The 25,931-nt window shown below is 43.5% G+C and overlaps 1 protein-coding gene and 1 long non-coding RNA gene across 3 annotated transcripts; one reads left to right on the top strand and one right to left on the bottom strand.

Annotated features, from left to right (window-relative positions):
- Positions 1-6,290: 6,290 nt before the first annotated feature.
- LOC133141054 (uncharacterized) lies at positions 6,291-7,966 on the top strand. Its single transcript, XR_009710047.1, has 2 exons — positions 6,291-6,526; positions 6,899-7,966. It is a non-coding gene; the product is annotated as an uncharacterized LOC133141054 (long non-coding RNA).
- A 4,587-nt stretch (positions 7,967-12,553) lies between these two features.
- ankrd13a (ankyrin repeat domain 13A) lies at positions 12,554-25,566 on the bottom strand. 2 transcript variants are annotated; one of them, XM_061260201.1, is made up of 15 exons: positions 25,247-25,566; positions 24,402-24,537; positions 23,802-23,926; positions 22,671-22,716; positions 22,223-22,366; positions 21,637-21,826; positions 21,020-21,086; positions 20,133-20,214; positions 19,231-19,292; positions 18,535-18,665; positions 17,893-18,050; positions 16,179-16,325; positions 15,589-15,749; positions 14,817-14,881; positions 12,554-14,690 (listed from the first exon to the last, which is right to left on the bottom strand). In XM_061260201.1, exons 1-15 carry the CDS (start codon positions 25,343-25,345, stop codon positions 14,492-14,494), a joined length of 1,812 nt encoding a protein of 603 aa, XP_061116185.1. In that variant the 5' UTR covers positions 25,346-25,566; the 3' UTR covers positions 12,554-14,491. The 2 variants fall into 2 exon arrangements, 1 of the variants encoding a protein (XP_061116185.1); XR_009710005.1 differs by lacking the exon at positions 12,554-14,690 and having other exon boundaries at positions 15,098-15,749.
- Between the last annotated feature and the right edge of the window lie 365 nt (positions 25,567-25,931).

Consider the following 25,931-nt stretch of genomic DNA (forward strand, 5'->3'; position numbering starts at 1 on the left):
CACCCGAAAACAAAACAAAACAAAGCAAAACAAAAAACAAAACAAAACAAAACAAAAAAACATTCTTTTTTTTTCCACAGACTTGAGACAGAAGTTTTCCATTTAAAATACAAAAGGAAACTACAAATCCAGCATTTTTTTTCTTTTTAACCAACAAGAGAGACGTGCTGTGTTGAAGCTCTCTCCCCGCGGTTCTGGGCCTGGTTGAAGGTGAAGGTAGGAGGGAGGGGGAGACTAATATTGAGACGAATAAACGGCCCTTCAGTAACAGGGAACCTCAGAGGGGCTGTGGAAATATACGTGATATATGGTGTGTGTGTGTGTGTGTGTGTGTGTGTGTGTGTGTGTGTGTGTGTGTGTGTGTGTGAAATTACAATAAAACTGTTCCAAAGTGTTTCAACTAGGGGATGCTGTGCGTGTGTATGACCACCCAACATCCATGTCCTACTGTAGCTGGTGAGGCTGTTGGCATGAGAGTCAGGATGTGTTGTGCTGTAAAGATAGCAGGTCACTGCCATGCCTCTTTACTAAGCTCTAGCCAAACAAAACGGGTCTGAAGAGAATACTTGTTAAGAAAACTAAAGCTCTGCTGATTTGCTTCATTTGCGTACACCTCTCAGAGGAGTAACTGCGTAGCATGACCATCAACACAGGGTCACAGTTGATTAACTTGCTGGAATCACTCATATACCTGACTCTCGTGTCACTCCTTTGGGAAGAAGATAAACTTAGAAAAGCTCTGCTTTGCTACCATTTGGAACGCACGTGCTTTCAGATTCCTTATTGAAGTTTGTGCCATTGGTTTGAGGAGACAGAATACACCGTGTGTTTATTTATTTTGTTTGCTTATTGCTACGGTACCTGTCCTGCAAGTCTGAGAGGGGGTTGGGATTTGGGGAATGCTTAAGACTAACGTGAACTCACATATAGAATTTAAGAGGGGATGTTAGCAAAACTGTAAAGCTGGCATGAAAATGTTGATATATAGGATATAATATCTAATGTTTATATGTATGAATTAATTGATTCTTCAGTATTCTTCATTAATCCCGCCCACACCAGAATTAAGATCCCCCTCGGCAAGGGTTGCCTTTTATTCTGCGATGACTGACATTAGCTGTGACCAATTAGCTGTCACTCACATTCCATAACTTCCTTTTTTCTGCCACGTCACAAACTACCCCTCCCTGGGACCAAAGAATGTGAGTAATGACAATTGAGGTGTCCCAAACCAGGCAACACACTGCTATAATTTCCATAATAAACAAACCCATAAATCATGGTGACAGAAGCAAAGATAAAGCAAAGCAAAGATCTGTCACATCGCTGATAAGCGTTCGATTTTAAACCAAGCTTTTCTTCTTCTTCTTTTTTTTTACAGGCAACAATGAATATAGGCAACGTTTAATTGAAACCTTGTGTTTACACAATCTCTCCGAGTGGAATAGATGGAGAAAGGATATGTAAGGAGGCTTGAGCATGCCTAGCTAAACACATAAATAACCCATCATGTGTTGAAAAAGTATGTCCAGTGTGAAATTAATGTTCAGAATAATAATAATAGTATTAATGCACATTTAAAAAAAGACTAAATTCCATATATAACTGTAAGATCGTGGTTGATGTAATATGTTAGAGGTAAGCTCGTTTGACGTGTGGTTGCTGAATGGTGGATGTGTTCAAAACATATTTTGTGACTATGAAAAAAGAAAATACCTTTCGACCAACATGCAAGTCGTTAAGATTACCTCACTGACGAAGTTAGCAGATGAGAGACCAAATATGCTGCTAAAGATTATTTATTTTTTCTTCAAAATGGTAGCCTTTGCCATGTAGATCAAAGATCTCCATTGTTTTCTGCCTTAACTTCAGACTTGGTAGCCACGTCAAACATTTGTGGTCTCTGTAACAATTGTGTCTGTGCAACTGAAAAACAAAGCAGTTTTTTTGTAAAAAAAAAAAATTATTATAATAATAGTAAACAAATAAATAGGCCTACAATTATAAGAATTTATACATACAAATAATCCAAACAACTGATATGTGAAAGAGCGAATAGAATTCCTTTGGTTATTGTGTAAAACAACAACTGCCATTCTCCCACGTGCGGCAAATCCCAAATCTTGTTTGTGAATTAATTTCCCATTGGATCATGGCCTTCACAACAATGGGATTAAATAGGAGTCAGAACATAAAGATATTTGAAAAGAAATGCCCTGTGAGTCATCCTCTCAGTGTGTGGGAAACCCAGGGCTTGGTTAAATACAATGTGACAGCAAATCTCTCTATTACATATTATAAATTATAATACAAAAATGAATAAACATGTCTTGAATCAATGTGTGTCAATGCTTGGTTTGTCTTCCAAAAACAGGGCATATGCCTGATAATGTACAATAATGGTCCTATTTGAGACCCTGCTAATGTTGTGGGCTGTATAATTGTCTCAGGTGTAGACGTTTCTGCAGCACAATAACAGAGTCTAGGCTAGGGAATGCACACGCTTCCTAATCTTGAGGTTCCTCTTGTTGTAATTATATATTATAAAAAATCGAATTCAAGAGTAAGAAAATATCCGCCTCAAAATAATTGTATCAGAATCTCCATCTAATCGTCCCCTAATTTAGCCTACTCGCTATTGATGGCGCCCGTTGCTGCAGGTTGTCATTGGATACTTTCATGAAAGCTTTTAATTAACATGTTGATTTGCATCGAGCTGCAGCATTCAGACACCACGGACATTAAAAGGGGGACCGCCGAGCTTCAAATGGTTTTAATTAAATGTTTTATTAAAGAGTGCCCCTGAAATCACAGACGCAAGCTAGCCCCTGGTAGCACGAGCTTACGCAAAGAACGGCGCGAGGGTCAGCACAAATAAAGAGGAATATCATTATTCCCCATTCAGGCACCTCTGCAGGGAGAAAGAAAAAAAAAACCCCAGATCAAAGCCGTTTTGTACATGGTGTTATGGCACAGGTTTATGGAAAGTGAACCAACACAAGGGGGGAATGAAAGGCTCAATATACGCTGCATAATTGCGTACAGCAGATGAATGGCAGACGATGCCAAACAGCAGAAAGCAGGAACAGCGACCGACCTCGAGTTCTCGAGCAGCGACCGACCTCGAAAATTACGGTTATTCCAAAAGACTGAGCATTGCGACCTGGTCCAAAGAAAAAAGAAAACGAGACGGAAGATGCACCGAGAATGGCAGATAGGCAATCCAACCTCCTGATCTACTGCCCCCTTAACTACGCGCAAGGTCCACTTATAGAAAAGTAATTGCATTAATGACGGAACCACCGCTGGAAATTGATTGTATCCATTGCACGGATCAGATTACAGTGATTGTTTTTAGTCCGTATTATTGTTTGCGCGGGGACTCGTCGCTGGTCCAAGCTGTTAATGGGTCTTACAACCTGTTGGTTGAATAGCTACTGCAAAAACGTTTGGGCTCCCAAAAACTCTCTAAACAGCAGATCACTCGCAGTGATTTTCGTATACATCTGAGATTAGCGTGCGCAATAAACAGGGATAGATCGATGGATAGGGAGATTAGAGAGAGAGAGAGAGAAAGAAAGGTGCATAAAGGGACTCTGTGCCATAAGTCAGCGAGGACGGGAGAGCCATGGTGCTCCAATCGCATTATGTACTAGCTCCTTGCTGGAGTGATTTACGGGTACAGGAAGACTCCTCAACCCATTGAGAGAATCTCATTTCCAATCTTGAGAGACACACTCCAGACTCACGGCGCTCCCTGCACTCACATGCTATCATTAGAAAGACCAGAAAAACGATAGTCGTTAAAGTGCATTGTTTACTTCTAAGAAAACGAACGGTACGTTATATCATCAGCCCATATAAATGAATGTCTCCCACAGACTATTTACTGACTGTCGTCATGATGCCCGGCGGACATGCTATATTGGTTTGATGATGCATAAAATCCTATAGATGTAGCCAAAACCACAAGATCCTGTTCTGAGGCCACTCAGTGAACACTTTATCAGGTAGAACTGTACACCCGCATGTTAATGCAAAGATCTAATTAGTCAATAATGTGGCAGCAAATAAATGCATAAAAACATCCAGTGAGCTGCAGTTCTGCAAGGATAAACGTCATTTTAACGAGAGAGGTCAGAGGGGAAGGGCCAGAATGGTTGAAGCTGACAGGAAGGTGAGTGGTATGCAGAAGGGCATCTCTGAATGACGCAACGCCTGTAAGTGGATGGGCTACAGCAGCAGAAGACCAAAAAGTCTAGTTGGATATACCAAGCATACGGCAAGTTACCTGAGCAATTCCTCAGTATTGTTTTCTCCATACAGCTTTACAGGTGTGTTTCAGAACATATGATGTTTGGCCTATAATACTTATGCATGCGTTTTTATTGTTAGGTTCAGCTGCGGGGAATAAATGAGCAGCGATCGGAAGCGACCAGCTTCCTCATATGAGAAGTAATGAATGCGTCCCCTCCCACCGTCTGTCTCCGGGACGGGCACACAATGAAACGCCCGTTTCCCAGGGACCGCGGCTCCAGAGATGATATCACGGAGTGATACTCAGAATATGACACTGCCACAGATATCCTGGCAGCAATTTCTTTTTGTGTTTCCTGAAAACTGATTAACAGGAAATCAAAAGTGGCTACCCACGCATTATGCTTATCAGACGGCATGAAGCCAAGACCTTAGTGTTCAACAAACACTTTGGAACCGAAAATCATTTTGGATGCTTTTTATTGGCCTTCTGAATCAAGGCTTTAATGTTTTTTTTTTTCATACATTACTCGTTTGACAACAAAATGTGTTGGCAATATAAATAAACATTTTGTACATGGACAGGGTCACAAATTGGGCATTTTTCATGTTTTATTGATGTACACTCAGTGAGCACTTTATTTTGATTTATTGGACTTATTTTTTAGACTTAGGTTTTCTACTGCTGTAGCCTATCCACTTAGAGGTTTGACATGTTGTGTGTTCGGAGATGCTCTTCTGCAAACCACTGTTGTGGTTATTTGCGTTACTGTCACCTTCCTGTCAGCTTCGACCAGTCTGGCCCTTCCCCTCTGACCTCTCTCATTAGCAATGTTCCTGTATATTTGCATTGAATAGGTGAAATGTTTCTTCAGTATCAAAGTGCAAACTAGGTTTATAGTAAATTACTATAACACACAATACTCACATCATGATCACACAAACTCATATCTCCCCTTCTTCAATCCATAAAACGACTTTTAATCAACAAATAATCAACAAACAAGCACAATTTGTTTTTGGACGACACATTCTCTTCCCATGAATACATAGGGGCTGCACTGTGGTGACACAATGGAGGTGGAGATCCTTAAGGAAGTCCCTCAGGGGTCAGTATATGGATCGATTGCTTTTTGAAATCCACGTGGGTCCAAAAGTCCGAGGCCACTAGTGAAAATGTTTTGCTTTCTTTTCTAATTTAATAATTTTTAAAAAAAAAATTACAAATTATATTATCAGCATAACAATTTCAGAGAAAAGCTGAATCTGTGAAAAAGGAAAACAAATTTCAGAATTTCTTAGTATTTGCTATGTCCACCTTTTGCTTTAATGGCAACGTGCACTCAAGCTGTCTTGGATAATGTTCCAAAGGGCATCTTGTGGTGTTACTGAATGCTTGTCAGTCTTCAAGTGCCCCCATAAATATTCAGTGGGGTTGAGGTCAGGTGATCGGGGATTGTGCAGCACTCCTTGCTCTTCTTTGGTCTTTGAGTTGTTCTTGCAAAGCTTTGAATTTGTTGTGAATATTTCAAAAACCTAAAACTTCCTTAATACTTGTAATTTATTTCCACAATTACATGAAAAAAAACTTTTAGACTCCACTGTATGTCCATGTAAATATAGCCTGACCAAACTTCCCTCCTTCATTCATTCAAAGAAATAATTCAGTCAAAGAAACTCAGGTACATTAAAAAAGGATCCAAGATCCAGATTTCCATCCCCCCAAATAAAGTAATATGAACTTTTTAATTCTCATTTTTATTGTAAACCTGGTAGTGCTGGGATATATGACCCAAATCCAATCAAAAGGAAATTAAAGCATGAGAACAACTCTCTCTATCTTAAAATATAAAATGATCTGGTTCATAGTTACATGTTTCATGCCTAGTGAGTCTTTATTAAACCCCAAATCACAAGGACGACAACAACAACTTCTTTTTTGTCCACATTTGGAATAAGTGTCCATAGACCACAATAACTCAGACATCAGTAGACAGCGTCAAGCCGAAAATGATATTTCTGGACACATTTCTGCACGTTGCTCTAACTTGGAGGCTTTAGGACCCAGCGAGGTACCAATACGGAGCTTATCTCCGCTTCTTTCGCCCATGCCCCATCGCCACCAGGAACCAAGCAATGTTTACAGTCATGCGTTGCAGTCACTCTTGTTTTATTCTGCACTTAATGCTACTTTGTTCGTTTGCTAACGGACAATATGAATCCGCGTGGAGCGACAGGTCGTTTGTGGTCCTGCAAACCCAGAACTTAGGTAAGAATATGTGTTTTTGCATCGAAAAGAGCATTCGAGGAGGCCCGACCGTCTAACCAGGGCACCCGAGTTGGTATGCCATAATATCGGCATTGTTAAATGCTGGACATCTTTTACAAAGGAGTAGTCCAAGAAAATAAATGCATATTTTCATTACAGAGGTGTAATGTCAACATGTTGACGTGTCTCCGTATCTCCGTATCTTTGTGTCAACGAGAATCGACATTGATTATGGCAAGATAGCGGATTTGTCACAGACTCAGTGACGATTCGCGAGAATTGACAGGGCATTAACGATTATGACTGACACAAACGAACGTTTACGCCATTTGTACTTGCGTAATGACCAAATGTCCCGTTTCTCTCTTTCAGCCATGCTACTGAGCGTGCTCTTTGTGCTTTTGTTCGTGATGATCGTCTTGGCTGTCTTTGTCTACAAACCTTTGCGCCATCGGTGAACTATGCGGCGACACCGGTTCAGTGAGCGGTCATGGAATCCTGTCAACCCAGTGTCGAGGACTTCAGAGACAGAGACGTCTTCTGCGAACATCATTTCCGACAGCCAAGATATCATCTCCCTGGATTTCAGGAAACCACGAACACCCCTTGACACCCCACGTGACCAATTTCTACGAAAAGTTAAATAGCCCCCTCTATTTGAATACATCGACGTGTAGGCCTATGCCATTAGTCCTTTAATTGCGTTACGATTTATATTTATGACCCTTGTTGCAGGTCCTTGCTTCAGCCTATAGAACGATGAGGGGAATTACAACGAACTACGTTAATACTTGGAGCACAATGTTACAGTTGTTAAAAGGCGAGATCATGCCAATAGCCTCGTCGTAAGTGATCGGGCCTATGCCATGGTTCAGAAACGCTCGTTTTCCACCCTCCCTTTACCTGGGAGTAGGGCTAATTAGTAATTGTGGATAAGAGCATCTGCAAAAAATATAATGCAGTGAGACTGCCCGGATTGTGGTTGTACGCAAAGCGGTTGTGCGAGGACCATCTGTCGCCTAATTATGTTAACATTTTATTTTCTGTTACTGATCTTCTGTCCTACTGGTGTTTGATTGTAAAGTGGGTATGGACCCTTTTTCTTAACTGGATCAAAAGCTGCTGTTTGCCTGACACTCCTAATGCACTTTATTATTATTTTTATATGGTATTTATTTTCAATATTCTATTTAATTAACATTTAGGGGATCAGTTGAAGTATTTATTTTAACAATCAGGTATATTATTTATTGATTATATTTCTTTGGATGTCCTACTGTACCATCTATTTAAGGGAGTTTCCTTGCCACTGTTGAGCTTGGCTTGTTCTTGTCGGGGTTTAGGCGTTTTCTGTGAGGCGTGTTTGTGAAATGCGCTTTACAAATAAATGATTTGATTTGAAAATAAACAAAATGAAATAAAATATCAGTGTAAATTGTGGATTTCTGTGGTCTGATTTGTGTTCATTTTGTTACTTAGTAGTAAGAAGCCATTTTCATAATCTTTGTACTTTTAATTTAACTCCAGTGGAGTTCATATGAATCCGCGAGGGTTCAAATGCTCTATATCAGACTCTAAACATTTCACAGTCCCCTAAACCGATTGTAATGTATAATTTGTTATTTAGGTGATGCTTTTATCCAAAGTAACTTACAGTTGATTAGACTGAGCAAGGAACAGTCCCCCCCTGGAGCAATGTGGGGTTAAGGGCCTTGCTCAAGGGCCCAACAGCTGTGTGGATTTTATTGTGGCTACACCGGGATTAGAACCACCGACCTCCCGGGTCCCATTCATGTACCATGGCCACTTAGACTACAAGACTAGGGGCAGCCTGTAGCATAGTGGTTAAGGTAAATGACTGTGACACGCAAGGTCGGTGGCTCTAATCTCAGTGTAGCCACAATAAGATCTGCACAGCCATTGGGCCCTTGAGCAAGGCCCTTAAACCTGCATTGCTCCAAGGGAGGATTGTCTCCTGCTTAGTCTAATCAACTGCATGTCACTCTGGATAAGAGCATCTGCCAAATGCCAATAATGTAATGTAATGTAAAAGACTACACTGGGCTGCCCCACTACAGGACCAGGACCAGGGCTCCTGCAAATGGGCTACAACAAAGGATTATGATGTTGCAGTTCTATGTTGGGTTCTCAAGTGTTGTTCACAAAGCTGTAAATAGCAGGCTACTGATTATAACGTGTGAAAATGCAAATGTAAATATGTATAGTCTTGGGGGGGGCTATTGAATGTGTCCGTACATAATTAGCGAGAAAGCTTGCACGCCTCATTCATGACTGCGGTACCTGGGACTGGAACAAGAGGCAGGCGCGGGAGTGCGCTTGCCGTCGATGGCCTCGAGCTTTCAGCGCGCTCCCTCGGCGCGTATTACGCGGGCATTAGCGGCGTCCTTTAGCGCACCTCGTCGAGCGCAGCCTCTGCTCCATTCATTAGGGGAAAAACAAAACGATGAAGGAGGAGAGAGGGCATCGCGCAGAGCCATGGAAACAGAGTGCTCTGCCTGGTCCCTTCCCCTCCTTCATGTTCTCATGAAAAAAACAAAAAACACAAAACAATCCTGGACCACCTTTCCAGATGACCAGTTTATTTACTTACCTGTCTGAAAAAATCTACTTACACTCTCCCTGTTCTCCCATTATGATGTTGTTTATGTGGCCTGTACACAGCAGTCTGTGTACTGGAAAACTAGGCCAGTATGAAAGAATAAAAATTATAAAGAGATTTTGACCTATATTAACCATCATGCAATATTTACTACAATTACCTTTGGGGATTCCTTGCGATTGTTTTGTTCCTGATATTATTACACAACCTCCAAGTGGATAGGCCTTTTTATTCTTGCAATTTTTTTAAATGCAAAAACATTTTCATGCACATTGAATAGTAAGATAAAGAATATGAAACATTTAAATGAACCAAGTTTGCAGCTTTTCATCACCGTCTATATTAGATAATTAGCAGATGAAAATATAGATTAAAAAAAAGTATATATATTTTTAATTACATTGCCCCTGAGACATTCTAGAAAAAATATATTCTATTGTTATCGTTTGTGCACCATCACCTTTCAAAACATTCAGTTGAACACAACTGGAAGAGCTTCACAAGAGACAGAACGCTCAAAGTCCCCAGTCCTCTTCAGGGTTGTACACATTTAAAATGAGCAAGGTGTCCCTCTGAGCACAAACATCTCTGTCCAATTTTAATTTTGTCACATGAAGAGCAGTTACGGAGACCGGATTCCTTTCACTTTAAAAGGCCATTTTAAGTATTAAAGGTGGGATTGGGGCCGCAGCATCCCTCAAACGCTCCCTAAATCAGGAAATGAGACTCCCAAGACTTCAAAGACCCTTACAAATGGCACTCAAATGTCTGTCAAGATTAGCAACTGTCAATAAACTCCAAGGTTACCCCAGGTTTGACCATTACCATTTAAATTTAAACTACAATTTGCATAAATCCAAGAATGTTAGGGCCTAAAATATTGTAAGGAAAAAATGAGTATTAAGGGGGGGAAGGGAATTAGATCATATGATTGCGTGTGGTTTTATTTGCTGCGGTTTAATCTTCTGCAGCGTGTTGCGTATGTGCCGTGCATCACCAGACGCATATGTCTGGTTGCTCAGGATGACTAAGGCCACCCCGGATGCCAGGTCCAAACCCCTGTCCCACTCTGGTCTGGGTCACAGCAGTATCAGACCGGTCCTGGGCCTCGAAGGAATCTCAGGGGCATTGGGACGTGATACACAATACAGCTTTTTTAAAATCCTAAACCCTGAACTGGGCGCATTCAGAGGTCTCTTCTTTGTTGCTGTACCTACATCTGCACTCAAGAGGCACCTGCCTGTAGTGGTGCTTTGTATTGGCAGACTTAAATCTACTTGAAGGAGTTCAGGGGCCTTATGAACTCTCCCCGGCTGGTGTTCGTCCCTGGGACTCGAGGGTTTGAGACATGCACTGAGCCCAGAGACAGGTACAGAGTTCTGGGACCCAGATCCTCCGTCAAACCCACATGTCAGTACCAGGAGCGACCTGTAGCGTAGTGGTTAAGGTAAATGACTGGGACACGCAAGGTCGGAGGTTCTAATCCCGGTGGAGCCACAATAAGATCCGCAAAGCCCTTGAGCAAGGCCCTAAACCATGCATTGCTCCTGGGGAGGATTGTCTCCTGCTTAGTCTAATCAACTGTACGTCGCTGTGGATAAGAGCGTCTGCCAAATGCCAATAATGTAATGTAATGTAATGTACCTAAGTCTGTAGAACCAGGGCCCTGTCCCTCCTTACACATCGGTTGCTGCAGGGCCATGCGCTTGGAGAAGATCAGACCTATTATGGAGCAGTGGGCAGGAGGCAAAGACATTAGATCTTGGAGGAGACCTCCTTAGCAATATTAAAAAATCCCAACATTTACTGAGCTGAAGATTGTTAATGATTACGGTTCTGGGATATCGCTCATTCACAATACTAAGGAATCGCATATGCACAGTACTCGAGCCACACACATAATGTCAACATTCTGAGAGAAACTCATACCAGAAAGGACCGTTGCTGCCAGGAGTTTCTCCCCGAATGCAATACTGGCCTTCCCTTGAATCCAACCCCCCCCAAATTCCACAGTACACTCTAGTCATGCACTGGGACACCCCTCTTCCCAGAGACCAAATACATTCCTGCCGTTTGTTCGCTATCTGGGAAATAATGCGGAGGGTGTGAGAAGTGGCAACAGCTGAGACTTTACGCGCCCTCGCGATCGCATCTGCTGATCTTACACACACTCCCTCCCACATTCATCCGGACGGAGCCCCTGGGTGAGTAATCTCAGGGCTAAAGTGTACTGGCGTACACTTGCTGTGAATACGTGCCTCCTACCCTATGGTGCCACAGATGCATATATACTCTTAGGAAAAAAAACGATATTTAGTATATAGTACATGTACATGTATCAACAGTCCACAATGTCCTTTTATAAACTTATGACATTTTGTGTAGTCTTTCCATCCTTCCATGCGGTGGCCGTTCTCCCAGGTCCAGGCTTGGACGCCAGCACGTATAAGTGGCTGTCCCACAGTTGTCCCTTTTGACTGGAGAGCCCACTACACAAGTTTCAAAAATAGCCTCAGACACTTTCTTGCACATTGCTTCCTGTCCAATTGGAAAGCCTTTCAAGGCTTTTTATTCCCCAATAAAAGTCCCCCCTGCCTGGCTGGTAGGCTGGAGTCCAGTTGCCAGGCAGCATGGAACTCTATGCGGGTGTATTTGTCCTTATAATATCAAATGGCATTTAACACATTTCACAACATGCCATATTACATTACATGTTATTTAGCTGAGTCTTTTATCCAAAGGGACTTACAGTTGATTAGACTAAGCAGGGGACAATCCCCCCTGGAGCAATGCAGGGTTAAGGGCCTTGCCCAAGGGCCCAACAGCTGTGCAGATCTTATTGTGACTACACCGGGGATCGAACCACCGACTTTGCGTGTCCCAGTCACATGCCTTAACCACCACTGCATAATAATGTTTGCAGAGTGGGGAAATTAGACTTTAATGCAAATATTTATTGAATTTGTTGAATTCAGAACCGCACGTTGTGCATTTCTACAATGATATCATAAGACATATGTTGTTCAGTTTGGACTATGAATAATCACTCTCTGTTTTGTCAGTGAGTCTGTTGCATGGAAGGGTAATCTTTTGCAATTGAATTTACCATAGCAGTTACAGAGAAAACTCCTCCTACACAACATGGAGAAGCCAGTGTACATCCACAGTAATATTCTTATGGAAGCAAAGTTAATTAACGTAAACAGTTCAGATCCTGTAATTGCGGAGTATAGTACAAACAGCACAATGAAAGTCAATGAATGTAGGTGGTAGCTATTTTTAACAAATGAAACCAAACTAAACAGATCCATTCATGCTATCCCGGGTCTGACGGATAAACTAAAAATAAACTACAAACTACAAATAAAGTTTATTATTATTAAAAATGAGTATTTTCAACAACAAACTGATAAGGACCAAGTTTATTAGACAAATGAAACAAAGACAATCCTTTTTGGTCTGTCAGGAAGGGCACCGAGAAACTACAATAAAATATCAAAGAACACTGCCATCACCTGTTTGACTTGGGAAGTGTCACTTTTTTCCAAAAAGGAACTCAAGCGAACAGCAAATTGCAAGTATCATGATACTATTCTCAGTTTTTACAACTCTTAATACAATTAGCTCTCTTAAAATCTCACTGGAAATAAAGTGCTTTTATTTTTTATTTTTTTAAAAGACAAAAACAAACATTTTAAAAACTGACACCACAGTTTACAAATGTCTTTAAGAAGCAATTTTTTCAACATGTTAAGAGCTCTCCAGCAAAATTAATACAGCATACAAAGTCTCTTCCCCCTTCAAAACCAATATTATTTCTGCAAAATTATTTTGGATGATAGAGATCTCTTGTCTGGGTATATGATCCTCTTAGGTTTAGAGTACCAGCCATCAGGAAACATTAAGTAACGGGTTGTAAATACTTTATATGCACTATCAGTCCGCAGTGTTGTTTAAATGCAACAATTAATTATTTTGAGCAATTAAAGTATAAAATCTCAAATTCCCCTCCATCTGAGCCTGTTGCTACACACCTCCAACAATTTCTTCCCTTTTTTTAAATCAGTTTGGTCTTGAATTAAATTGCATTGCAGGCTGCTGGAAAAGGCTAGCAGGGCTAACAGCAGCGCTACCAGGCCTCTCTCCACAGGCAGAGAGACACCAACGCAGTCAGGAATGCTACATTCAGCAGGTGTCCGCATTCACATACGGAGTGGATAACATTCCAGGAATTCACCTGCCGACCTGCGCTGCGGTCGTTGTGCTGCCTTTATTAAGGGGGGGGGGGCGGTTGAGCCCTTTTAATACTTGCATTGCTGCTCTGGCACATTACTGCTTTGTGAGCCAACTCTATAAACATTTATAAACAGAAACTTATCATTAAAAGCCCACACAGCAGACCTGAACGTTAGACTCGCAGTCCGCTGTGCTGGACGTCACGGGAGACTGACATCACGTGTGGCCAGTTATGAGCCGTGTGCCCTTTCTGCAGGCACACTGGCATCGCTATTGCTTCGACAGTTTCTCTCACCTGTTCGTCGGAAGGTGCCGGCTGTCGCTAACGTGGTGTGCAGTTACTGACCTTTGTTTGACCCGGACATGAAAACGTGAAAGCTTGGCAATTGGCCTGGATTTAAGCGATTTGTGAACGTGCCACAGTCCGGCCTCCACCGTCGTCCGACCGGACTGCCATACCACTCAACGCGTACACTCTGTCTTACGTCTGCACCCATCTTATAAAAAGGACAGAGGAACTAGGGAACCCTGAGATATCTTTTTTTTTTTTTTTACTGGAACACTAAAGCCTTTCTAAAACCCTACAAACTCTCTGCTACATTATCCACACCTCTGGCTCTCACCGGCACGTCGCCGGTCGTATTCTACACGCGATCGGATCTGTCGGCTGCGACACCCTCGCCTTCACAGTGGAATTCTCAAACCGCCCGAAACATTGCAGTCCATAGGCCAGACGCCTTTTCCGCTCCCGTCTCTCTTAAGGTAGTGTTAAAACCCAACCGACCGACCGACACACACACACACACACGGAACTTGCCACAGAGGTGCTGTACAAGAAACGAGTGCGCGTACAAAATTATGAAGGGATACAAATATATAATATATATAAATGTTTATGCATATAAAATAGTAAGAAATAATGTGTCTCACACATTAACAAAAGTTGCTTGTGGTGGATGGGCCCACCTGCTGTTAGACTGACACCTAACAGTTTTCCTATGTAGCAGGTGACAAAATGGCCGAGTTAGAAAGTTAGCGTAGTTATGGCAAAGGTCGACTCGCTCCCTTTAAAGGAAAAAAATAACGATTGTTTTGCTCCCCTCTCGCCCTTATTTCTCAGTGAGCGAGAGCTTCAAAATCCGCTCCAGTTCCTCCTCTTCCTCCCTCCGTCTCTGCTCTTCCTCCTCCTGCGCCCGGGCGGAGAGGGAAATGGCGAGCTGGAGGTCCGAGTCGGGGCTGACGGTGGATGGGGAGCGGACTGAGCTAACCGAGTTTCCCAGGTCCACCAGCACCCCCTCTGGGACTGATCTGGAATTGCACCCATAGAAACCTCAGAACATGGCAGCATCCGGAGGAGATGCGTAAGAGAGATTAGGCAGAAGCAATTTTGTTCCCATCACCACCCCCCCCCCCCAAAGCCCAATTTCAATTTACCTTTCACCGGGGCTGTTGGGCGTCGATTCGCCGACCCTCCCATTGCTCTCAACCCAAGATGTCTCCTTGTAAAACAAAATCAATATGCAGATCAGTGAGGAGATAAAAGTAATTAATTCAAGCAAATAAAAACAAAAATTATTTCGCTCATGGCTACTAAATCAACCTTATGAGTAAAATGCAAAGTCTCAGGAAACACAAAGCACATCTGACAGCGCTGACCAGTGCACACCAGCCAACACACCGGTCTGTCCAACAGTCTGTTAACGGGGAACACACACCTTACGGAACATGAGGAAATGGATCTATGACAGGTTTAAGCTGAAAATAACATGCAAACGAAAATGAACACAAAACAACCATCTACAGACAGGGAGGACAGACGCAGGCCGCTATGCTAATGGTCACAGTGTAAATTTAAGTAACGAATTTCATGTGTGTTAGCAGCTATGCTAACAGTCACAATGCAAGAATATAATGTGATGTGATGCGTGTTAGCGGCTATGCTAAAAGTCGCAGAGTGACCGGAAGTATAAGATGTGACGTGTGTTAGCGGCTACGCTAACGGTCGCAGTGTAAACGGAAGTATAGAATGTGACGTGTGTTAGCGGCTACGCTAACGGTCGCAGTGTAAACGGAAGTATAGAATGTGACGTGTGTTAGCGGCTACGCTAACGGTCGCAGTGTAAACGGAAGTATAGAATGTGATGTAATGTGACGTGTGCTAGCGGCTACGCTAACGGACGCAGTGTAACTGAATACTGGCTCTCACCCGCAAGCCTCCGTTGGCCTCCAGTAAACTCTGGTGGATGGCGTACTGCAGCAGCTCCTCGTCGTGATTGGACACGGGCGCGACCCTGCTTCCCCCGCCGCGGTGGCGGTATCGCGCGGGGATCTCGAACACCGTCGGGCACACCTGGAACGGAGCGAGGGCTGGGGGGGGGGGAGTGGGGGGGTGGAGGAATGAGCAAGCTGCCATCAAACGTGACGCAAGTTTGGAAGACAAGTTTTTGTTGACGATGAGCATCTGGATTGTTGTAAAGAGAAAACTTTATTGCATAGCGACCTTTAGCCTAATGGACCATGGTGCCTCTGACTGATGTTCTCAAAGGAACAGTTACCAAATGTCCCAGTCATTTAATGACTGAACTGATAAGTACGACGCCAACGTTGTATTAATGTAACTTTACGTATTAAATAATGCATGACTTTAAATTGTGCATACCAGTAGAATATGTGATCGACTTGTGGTACTGATGAATCATGTGTATTGTGTACAGTGCACTGTTACAAGCGCTTTCCAGAAGGCTGACAGAGCCCTGGAGGGCGCTGGAAGAGATGGAAACAAAATGGCGGCCCTACCCACAGCCTCCTCCTCGGCGGGTGTCGTGGGCGTGGTGGGCGTGGCGGCTGCAGCTGGCGAGTCTGAGTCCGGAGGCTCTCCCGTGCTGCACTTGTTGACGTTCCCGAACGTGATCCGAGCATTCAGCACGTGGAACAGTGGGATCTCTGAAAGAGACACACACAAAGGGTACAGGTCTGCTTGTGGGGCTCAGAATACACTGGCCAACACACCCTGTCTGTCTGTCTGTCTGTCTGTCTGTCACAATCTGCACATTGAGACAGAACAGCACTTACACACTGGCCAACACACCCTGTCTGTCTGTCTGTCTGTCTGTCTGTCTGTCACAATCTGCACATTGAGATAGAACAGGACTTACACACTGGCCAACACACCCTGTCTCTGTCTGTGTCTGTGTCTCTGTCTGAAACATGGGGTATACAGCAGAAAGACAGACACACAAAGCTAATTTTGCCATAAGGAGGCAGCACAGGACTGCCTCCTTAAGCCTCCTGTGCTGTCCTATAAATTTGATCAGGCCAGTAATTTAAACCCAAATCATACCTACCCACAACAGTAAAAATCTTGACAATCATAAACACAAGTCTTTTATTTCCCTCAAAACACTATTGAATGGCTGGCACTTCTAATGAAAAAAGCATAAAATCGACAGAAGACAAAGACAAAAAGCGTCCACCTCAATGTAATTGAGTCATATTTCTCTATTATGTGTCAGCAGCTTACCGCATCGTGTGAAAGCTCCTTTATCTAGCTTCATTTTTATCATCAACAGACGATCAGAGGAGGATTGAGGTTTTATTCAATTTCCGGTATTATTAAGCCCACCGTATACATTAAAGTGAAATATTTTCATATCCTATGAATTCTATATCAAAATTGAATACTTACATTTCGGCATTAATGTTGCACCAATAATGACTCAATAAAACTGTCATTGTCACCCAACGAAAGGCCAGCAGCTAATGTGCATTTTAAACTGGTACAAATCCACGGAAACTTTTAATTAGACTAGAATTCTAAAGCAGCGTTTAATGTCTGATTTAATGTCTCTTTATACTTTCATTGTAATTTTCTTTCGCCATTCAGCCCCTAATTAATTAATTTTTTTCACCGTGGAATCTTCAAATCACTATGGTAACAGGATATACCACGTGAAAGTCTTAAAACTCACGGTCGTATCTGTATAAACTATTTTAAGATGCCATTGCTTTAGCGACAACAGTTCCTTGTTTTGTAACGTGTGGGTGGCAAAACAAGCCTTGGGGGACTGATGTGCTTCGGCAAAAACAGTTCTTGAGATTTTATGGCCGAAAAGTTTGACGTTTTGTAACAAAAAAAATATATATTGTGATGCCCACGTCTGAATAGAGGACCTCCTTTGGAGGACTTCCAAGAAATCTTTCATCTCTCTAGCCCCTGGAGTATTTGTGGTGAAGAGAGACCGTGAAAACACCTTTGGCTGCAATATAGAGGCCATTTTCATTGACGTGACCCCATTTTAGATCAGTGAGCATCTAAATATATTCTCAAAATATTTTTAAGGAACAAGCCTGCTTTTGAATAATAAATAGCAGGTGTGCCAAATTATGGTTAGAACGAAAGCCTACAGGATGTAGGAAACAGGGTCAGGTGGCCCTGTTCTAGATGGTCTATGATGGTCACAGGACGGGTCCAAAACAATCCGGGCTAATTATCAGCATCGCAGGACCGTACCGATCTTGACCGGGAATCCTGGAGGAAACTGGAGCGCGACAAAGTCCCTCAGCCGGGCGAAGTGAGTGCTCGTCCGGGCCATGAGGTCGATGATGGGGGTCACCTGCTCCACCAGGGAGAGGGGGTGCTCCTCGCTCATCCACAGGGTGCCCTTGAACCTGCACAGAGCGCACAGTGAAGCCCCAAAGAAAACATAAGTGCAACTTGCCACCTTACACCAGGGCAGACGTATCTGATTTCGACCAGGAATATGGCCGAAAGTAAGAATTGTGCTAATCTTTAGCCTGGTAACATTTGGTTTTCTCTCAAGTATGGTCAAGTTAATCAGATAACAAAATCCAGAAAGATACAGATACAGAAGACCTTTAGCCAATGCTAAATGTTTTGGCACAAGCAAAACTAATAACACAACCAGTGATGGGTGCAAAACAAACACCCTGGCCAATCATTGATCATGTTATTAGTTTTGCGTGTGCTAAAGGTCTTCGTAAATCAGGCCTAGAAGTTTCACATTCTTTCTCCATAAAGCACTTTACAGATTAATCTGATGTTTAGAGAAGGAAAGCGTCACAGCAGCTCTTATATAAAAGCATGTGGTGCACCCCTCTCTATGATGCTCGAAACCCTTGGGACGGGACCCACTTTTGGGTTCGGATGGTGAGCTCGATGGGCCGGCCGATGTCTCGGTCCTTCAGGTCGAAGTCCGGGTCGAAATACTCCTCCGGCGTGATGGCAGTAGGGTTGGTGGCTGTCGCATACTCCATGGTCAGGTCCTGTTTTTAAAGAGGCAAACCACGAGTCACCCCCACCCCGTATGGAAATGTCCTACAGTGAAACCTCACGTTTAAGTTCCGCATTATCTTAACTTTATTTTCACTGCATGTAGGCTTATCGAGTGTGACAATGAGAACTTCACATCAACACTGATTATTGGCCGAACCTTTACGTATATGCACTTATTAAAGAACACCTGCTGAATACCAAATATATTTACAAATGAATACATTGCAGTGAAATACAAATCGTTATGTTATCCAAAACCTCCTCATAGTTACAAAATACTGCAGTATATCCATTTCTGGATGGGACAGTGGTCATTCAGTGCCTTTAAACCTGTTCAACAACTCCACACATTACAAACATGGCCCAAGAATGCTATTATCTGGATATTTAACCTAACAAGCTTTTTAGACACTGGATACACTCATTTTTATCTTCAGTATCTTCTTAAGTGTGATCATCCAAGGTATGGATTTCAAAGCTACAGTATGAATTATATATATTATATTTACTTTATAAAGATCATCCCTGAGAGAAACAAAATGGCTGATGCTTTACCCCCTGGGCGCTGAAGTGCTGCTCCACTGTTCCCAGGAGAGATTCCAGAATGTTCCGCTCATCTACGCAACACAACGAGATATTGCAAACATTGCTGAACAAGTCGTAAAACTCATCTTGGCAGGTATACTTTTCAGTATTCATATTTACGCCTACATGGGAAGGGTTCCCGTGCTACATGCCGTTTGCCTTATTTTAATTTAGACCAAAAACGATGTGCCAGATACGAATAGATTAAGAAATAATTTTGGTCCGCAACTCTTTAACTCGCTTATGTGTGTGTGTGTGTGTGTGTGTGTGTGTAGGGGGGGTGATTCAAACTCGGATTCAAATGAATGGACCACTGAATGTCCATTCACTTGTACCCCCACCACTGCAATGCTTCCCCCTGAGGACACATGGCAGCCATTTTGCATCAGAATGCTCATCATCAATCAGATGAGGTCAGAGTGAGGGAGGAAATTAAACTGAGGGTGGATGATTAGATGGCCAGGCTGAGAATTTAGCAGGACTGGAGGAACCCCCCCCCCCTCTTTGGGCAAAGCAGCCAGGAATCTTATGGGGGTATCTTATTGACTCAGGCGGTAAGAGCAGTCGTCTGGCAGTCGCTCGGGCTGTGTTGAAGTGTCCCTGAGCAAGACACCGAACCCCCAAATGCTCCTGATGAGCTGGTTAGTGCCTTGCATGGCAGCCAATCGCCATCGGTGTGTGTGCGTGTGTGTGTGTGTGTATGAATGGGTGAATGAGAAGCACCAATTGTACAGCGCTTTGAATAAATGGCAACCATTTACCCCATTTATTGACCAGGGTGAGAGGACCCTGGGTCCTTATGTACCCTGGAAATAATGTCACCGCGCAGTTACCACTGACATCTCCTGTCCACGGTCGGGCAAACACATCACCTTTTATTCTGGCCTTCTCCTCGTCTGTGAGGTGCTCTGTCCTCGTTCTGATCACCACGTTCACGTTGTTCACAGTGAACACCTGCCAACGAACAGCAGCATCGCATGAGCAACCGTTCGTGAGCAACCACAGGTAGTGGAATCGCCAACCCCACTAAGGCGTACTAATGAAGAGCCATCCTAAAATATGCCTGAGCATGTGAACATTTTAGAGGCCTTGAAGAATATATTGCCGACATTATATTGATTGTATTGGCGATATTGGCTCCGGTGGTAAGAGCAGTCGTCTGGCAGTTGGAGGGTTGCCGGTTTGATCCTGCCCTGGATGTGTTGAAGTGTCCCTGAGCAAGACACCTATCCCCCAAATGCTCCGGACAAGCTGGTTGGTGCCTTGCATGGCAACTAATCACCCTTGGTGTATGAATGGGGGAATGGGAAGCATCAATTGTACAGCGCTTTGGATAAAGCCGCTATATAAATGCCAACCATTTACCATTTACCATATTCATCAACCATTCTGATGAAAAGGAAACAGGAACCTGAAACCTGGCCAATAGTTTCTCTCAGTGCAAGAAGCTTCATGCAAGTAGTGCAGCCACATAAATAAATTTGCTCCACTCATATTGATATGCCCAATAAAGCAGTAAGCAGGCAATTTATTTGCAACTACTTCAAACGTTTGTAGCTCACGTTGATATATGCTGGTTCTGGATCGTGTGATTAAGCTTGGCCTTGCAGAAGAGGAAGCAGTATTGGCAGACGTGTGGGTAAATAATGGGGCCATCTGCTCTATATTTGTAAACCAACGCTGTGCCGTCACCTCCGATGTCCAGGCATGCACGCAGTTGCAGCTAGGCATTCGCGTCATGCGCACACGTATCACTCACCTTGGCTTCAAATCCGTTGACAACCTCAGTTTTGTCTGTCCTCCAGCCCCAAATCCCAGATTTATTCCTGCGGAGATGAAAGAACCGATTGTTTCCAACAAATGCAGGGTAAGGTTGTGTACTCCATGCAAACTACACAGGCTCCTGGCCAACATCACTAAAACCAATAAAAACTCGGCCCCGTTATTTGGCAGGATGAATGTGACACAAAAGATGTTGGAGTTTGCTCTCGCCAGTGAATTGGATCCGGTCAATGAGATTGCCTTTTCCTCCACGAAAACACAACGCTGCATTTCACCTTCTACCTCCAGAGAAACTCGATTTTTTTAGCTATTTTTATGACTAGATATTACTTCTAATGCAAAGCACGTTGCTCAAGGGCACAACAGCAGCGCCCCACCTAAAAATGTAATGAAGACAGGGAAACGCAAAAACCCTGTTTAGTGAGGTGCTGACTCCAATACAGTAAAAAACTATTGGATTGGAGCATTGGAGTGTGCAACCGTTTTTCTCAATTCGAGATGAAGGACATTACTCATCCATGCCAGCTATGCTTTCTAACCCCACCGCCAACATGGCTGCCTTCCTGCTACGTCCAGGTGTGGGAGGAGCCGCACCTCTCGAAGGCGATGTGGCGCGTGTCCAGGTAGGTGTTGACGATGGGAGTCGTCAGCCTCTTGGCGACTTCGTGTTCGGCCGGCTGCATGGAGTCCAACGTGACGTCTTCCATCTCCCGGGTGATGTCGAACCGCTCCGTGTCGACGACCTCTTCGTCGTGATTCACTTCAATCAGTTCTGTGCAGCTGTCTGTGCGTGTCACACACGGGCAAACGCGCAGCACATGTTTGCAGAGTCATTCAGCAGATACCCTCATTTCAAGTGACTTAAAAGTGACTGCATTCAACTAAAGCGGATGAGACAACAACAACAAATCACAGTTGCTGCCAAGAAAATTCACGCTGATGCAAGTTCGGCTGCACATTCAAACCAGGGTTATGGGACTTCTGGATATATGTGCCTCAATCACAAAGTGAGACGGACAGCGCTGTCAAGACCAGGAAGTCTAGCATTTCATTACATTACAGGCATTTGGCAGACGCTCTTATCCAGAGCGACACACAACAAAGTGAGGTGTTACACGTCCATTGTGAGACCCTAAGTGTCCACTCTACAGATGCCCTCATCTTCCACCCCGAATCTCACCGTCTCCTCTGAAGATGTAGCTCCTTCGACCCCTGATCCAGGTCATGTTCTCGAAGCCCAGCAGCGTGGCGTCCACGCGAATGTTGGCACCACTCTTCCAAATCCGACACACGTCGCTGGGGCACACCCGTGACACCAGGGGGACTGGGTAAAGGCACAGGACATGGGACGGTTCAGACAAGCGCACTGTAACGGGGCCATGCACCGTAAGGCAGACTGGCTGACTACATCAAGCTACAATATAAATCAACACTATAATCGGAAACACATAAAATGAGTGGATTGCTCTGAAAAGGCCTTTTCAATCGGATACACTTTTACGCCAGCCAGTGACTCATTTGTTTACACCAGCTTAATTATACAAGTGAAATAACTGAGGCTGCTCCAATATTCGCCACAGAGGATCAGTCAGGTGTGAAAGCTGCCGTTTCCATCGGGCGAGACTTACTCCAACTCGTGAACTCCCACTTCATTTCCATATAAAAATCTGGAGACTGGAAAAAAAGAAAAGAAAAAAGAAATTAATGAGTCACCCAATACTATTCAGTCTCTACACCTGGCTGACTATTTGCAGTGCAACTTATTTTCTCCATTACAGCATCCTGGAGCACAGCACAACTGAATGCTTGTGTCGGCAAACAGAGAGGGACAGACTGCTAGGACTTCATCCACAGAGCAAGCCCGAGGTTTTTCCAGAGGAGGACAGAGAGCGCACTGTTCCCGTCCACCTCAGGCTGCTTGCTGCGATGGTGGCATTCTGCGTTCCCCATTCCACATTAATCGCCTCCATTTTTGGCACAAGTGGCACAATGAGCAACATAATTAGGCAATTTACGGATTCTGTCCACAGCTTGCCTGTAAGTAGGCTAGCTAGCAGGCGGATCAGGCATGGGTGAGCGGGAGAGAGCACAGCATGCTAGATCACCTGGGGAATGAACTAAGCCAGTCAGCCTGGTGCAGCAATAAAAGCCTTTAAAGACCCACATGCATAGTTTTCACGTCATCTTGGAGCTTTCGATTTGTGTACGCACAATGATTCAAATACGAAATAAAACATTTTGGTCCAAGTATGCATATTTTACAGTCAAATTGCTATTTTTCTGAGATGTTTGTAAAACAGTTTCCCACATGACGTGACGCGTGTTTTTGCACAATTATCGGATGACTTCGCAATATATAAACCTCTGAGCCCGTGTACTGTGCCTCTCTGAGACTGAGCCAAAAGCCCCGACACCTTTTCAGAACCCTGTTGATCTTCTAAATGAGTTAGTTTGTTGTCAGTTAGTTATTTACCAGTTATTTTGCTCCTTGATCCTTCTCCCTTTTCCTTCACTATGGTATTCTCTCCACTTAAGCTACACTTTCACCACCGCGCATGATAACACAGAGAGCTGACCACAGGTGGAGGGGGAAGGGGAGGGGGGAGAGGTTAGCGACCTTTCAAAAAAAAACAAAAAAACCTACGTCACTGATTTTCACAAGCGTTTTGTTGGTGTTTTAGATATTAAAACCAGGAAGAGAGTGCTGATGCGTGTGGGCCTTTAACAGTATATTTAACCGTACAGAGGGAGAGCAGCACCTCGCGGATTTTGGACAGTAGCTCAGGCACCCCTCCCAGGGCGGTGGAGGCTTTGAGGTAGTCCCGTCTCTGCAGCACCAGCTGTACCATCTCTGGGTCCCCAGTGCTGACCGCCTCCTGCAACACTACACACACACACACACACACACACACACACATTAGTGGAGCACACACACATTCATCCACACACCCATGCATGTGCACACACAAATACGCACACCCACACATGCATACACACACCCACACGGACACACACATACCCACATGCCATTGCAGAAAACAGTTGGCCGATACTAGATACCACAGAAACGTCCAGCTGAAATTCCATTCAGACAGAGGGAGAGAAGCGGAGACGCAAAAGCGCCTATTTGCATAAATACAAAGTTGCATGTGAAATATCCGGTTATCCCACACGATTTCAGCGGGAGCTCGGGATCTCTCCGCGATAAATCCTTCAGCACCGGGAAGTATGTGGCGGGAGCGATTCCGATAATACAGCTCATGCACCAGCAAAGCCAGCTCAAATGCCACACACTCGCGTGAGAGCTGCGACTCGAAATAAACAACCGACATCGGTCACGGAGCTACAGACGTACTCACCTGTCCATCCCTTCCCATTCTCTTTGGTTACTTCCCCGTTGTGTCTCAGCAAGACTCTCACTGACTCCAGGTGTCCCAGGGAGACAGCCAGGTGTAGCGGTGTCCGTCCTCTGGGGTCAACCACCTCTATGTTGCTCTTTGAAAAAGGAAACAGCCCACGATGCTTCATCACAATCAATGCTAGCATTTGAAGAAAGACCAAACTTTTATATTCTTAAATGGATAAACCTGCAAACCTGCTGCTGGCAGTGTATTCAGTCATGGACCTTATAGGTTCATTTTAGATACATGACGTTTTATAAACGTGACCATAACTTTAAATGGGATGATGGTCCTCCTAATAGATGTGTAACAGTGACACATGACGTACGCACAAATCACAAGGTTCCTCAGAGTACTGTAAATAAGCACAAATGCTTTTTAAAAAAACAACCGTTTTGTTCTTTCGCGAAAAACGGGACTGGGCACTCTGTCAATTTCGTGGATGCGGGATGCTGCAGCAAACATCAACACAGCTGCTAGCACAGCTACGACGAAACAAGATAGCAGAACTACACCTTAACATATTTCTGAAAACCAAGAATTCGTGAGTAGTGTTATTGAATGTTGACCCATAACTAAATTACTCCAAAATTGTTAAATAAACTGGCAAGCAAGTCTTAGCAAGATCCAGATGTTGGCTGTGAACTAGTTCTGATGACAGTACTACTAAGCTCGCAAATATGCAAGCCACCCAGATAGTACTAAGAGGTAGCATGCTAGCTGGCTACTATAAAGAAAATGCAGAGTAACAAACTAGCCGAACATGCAACGTAGTACAACTTTGCATTACACATTTTACATACCTTTTTCAACTCCTTTTCGAGATTCCTGTAATCATTCTCCCAGACCAAGTAATGTAGAGGAAACTTAACCCTGAAATCTTCATTGTCGGCGGAACACATTCTCCCTCGTTGAACTAGCTAACGTTAATACGCTACAACAACCCAGCTAGTTCAGCACCGCACTAGCATGAAACAACGCTATAACACAAGCCTGTGGTAAGTTATAGCACAGACAGCAGATCTAAACTAACACTGAAAGAAGCGTGTTGGCCAAACATTAAGATGTAAATGAAACTACATGCAAAATATGGTGCTAACTTCTCAAAATAAAACTTTTGAAAAACAAGGAAGTGACAGGTTGAGTCTATCGTTGTGGTGGGGGTGTGTGAAATGTATGATCAATGTATATTGCGTTAGTATGGCTCCCTTTTAATGTTGGCATAGTTGTATATATGTCATCATATTCTTATAGTTACATAATTTGTTTTGATTTAACTCATACACTTACAAAATTATGTGTGTAATATAGAAATATCCTGCCATGAAAAATGATTAGTTCCAAAACACAGACGTGACCATTATTTCACTTCGGGGGAATTGCAATCACCGTTAACAATGAGTTATTCGACTCTAGACGCTTAACATAATTGTAACAATGTAATTTATTTTAAGAAGTCAAAAAAGAAACACTAAATTTCGTAAATCA

Source organism: Conger conger, chromosome 11 (genome assembly GCF_963514075.1).
Source record: "Conger conger chromosome 11, fConCon1.1, whole genome shotgun sequence".
Classification (NCBI taxonomy): domain Eukaryota; kingdom Metazoa; phylum Chordata; class Actinopteri; order Anguilliformes; family Congridae; genus Conger; species Conger conger.

Bases quoted from the DNA above. Each gene is read 5' to 3' on its own strand.
- ankrd13a (XM_061260201.1), bottom strand. From the start codon at position 25,345: ATGTGTTCCGCCGACAATGAAGATTTCAGGGTTAAGTTTCCTCTACAT. The intron at 21,827-22,222 runs GTGAGATTCGGG...TGACACGCACAG, and splicing joins CTACATCTTCAGAGGAGACG to ACAGCTGCACAGAACTGATT. The intron at 21,087-21,636 runs GTGCGGCTCCTC...TCATCTCCGCAG, and splicing joins CGCCACATCGCCTTCGAGAG to GAATAAATCTGGGATTTGGG.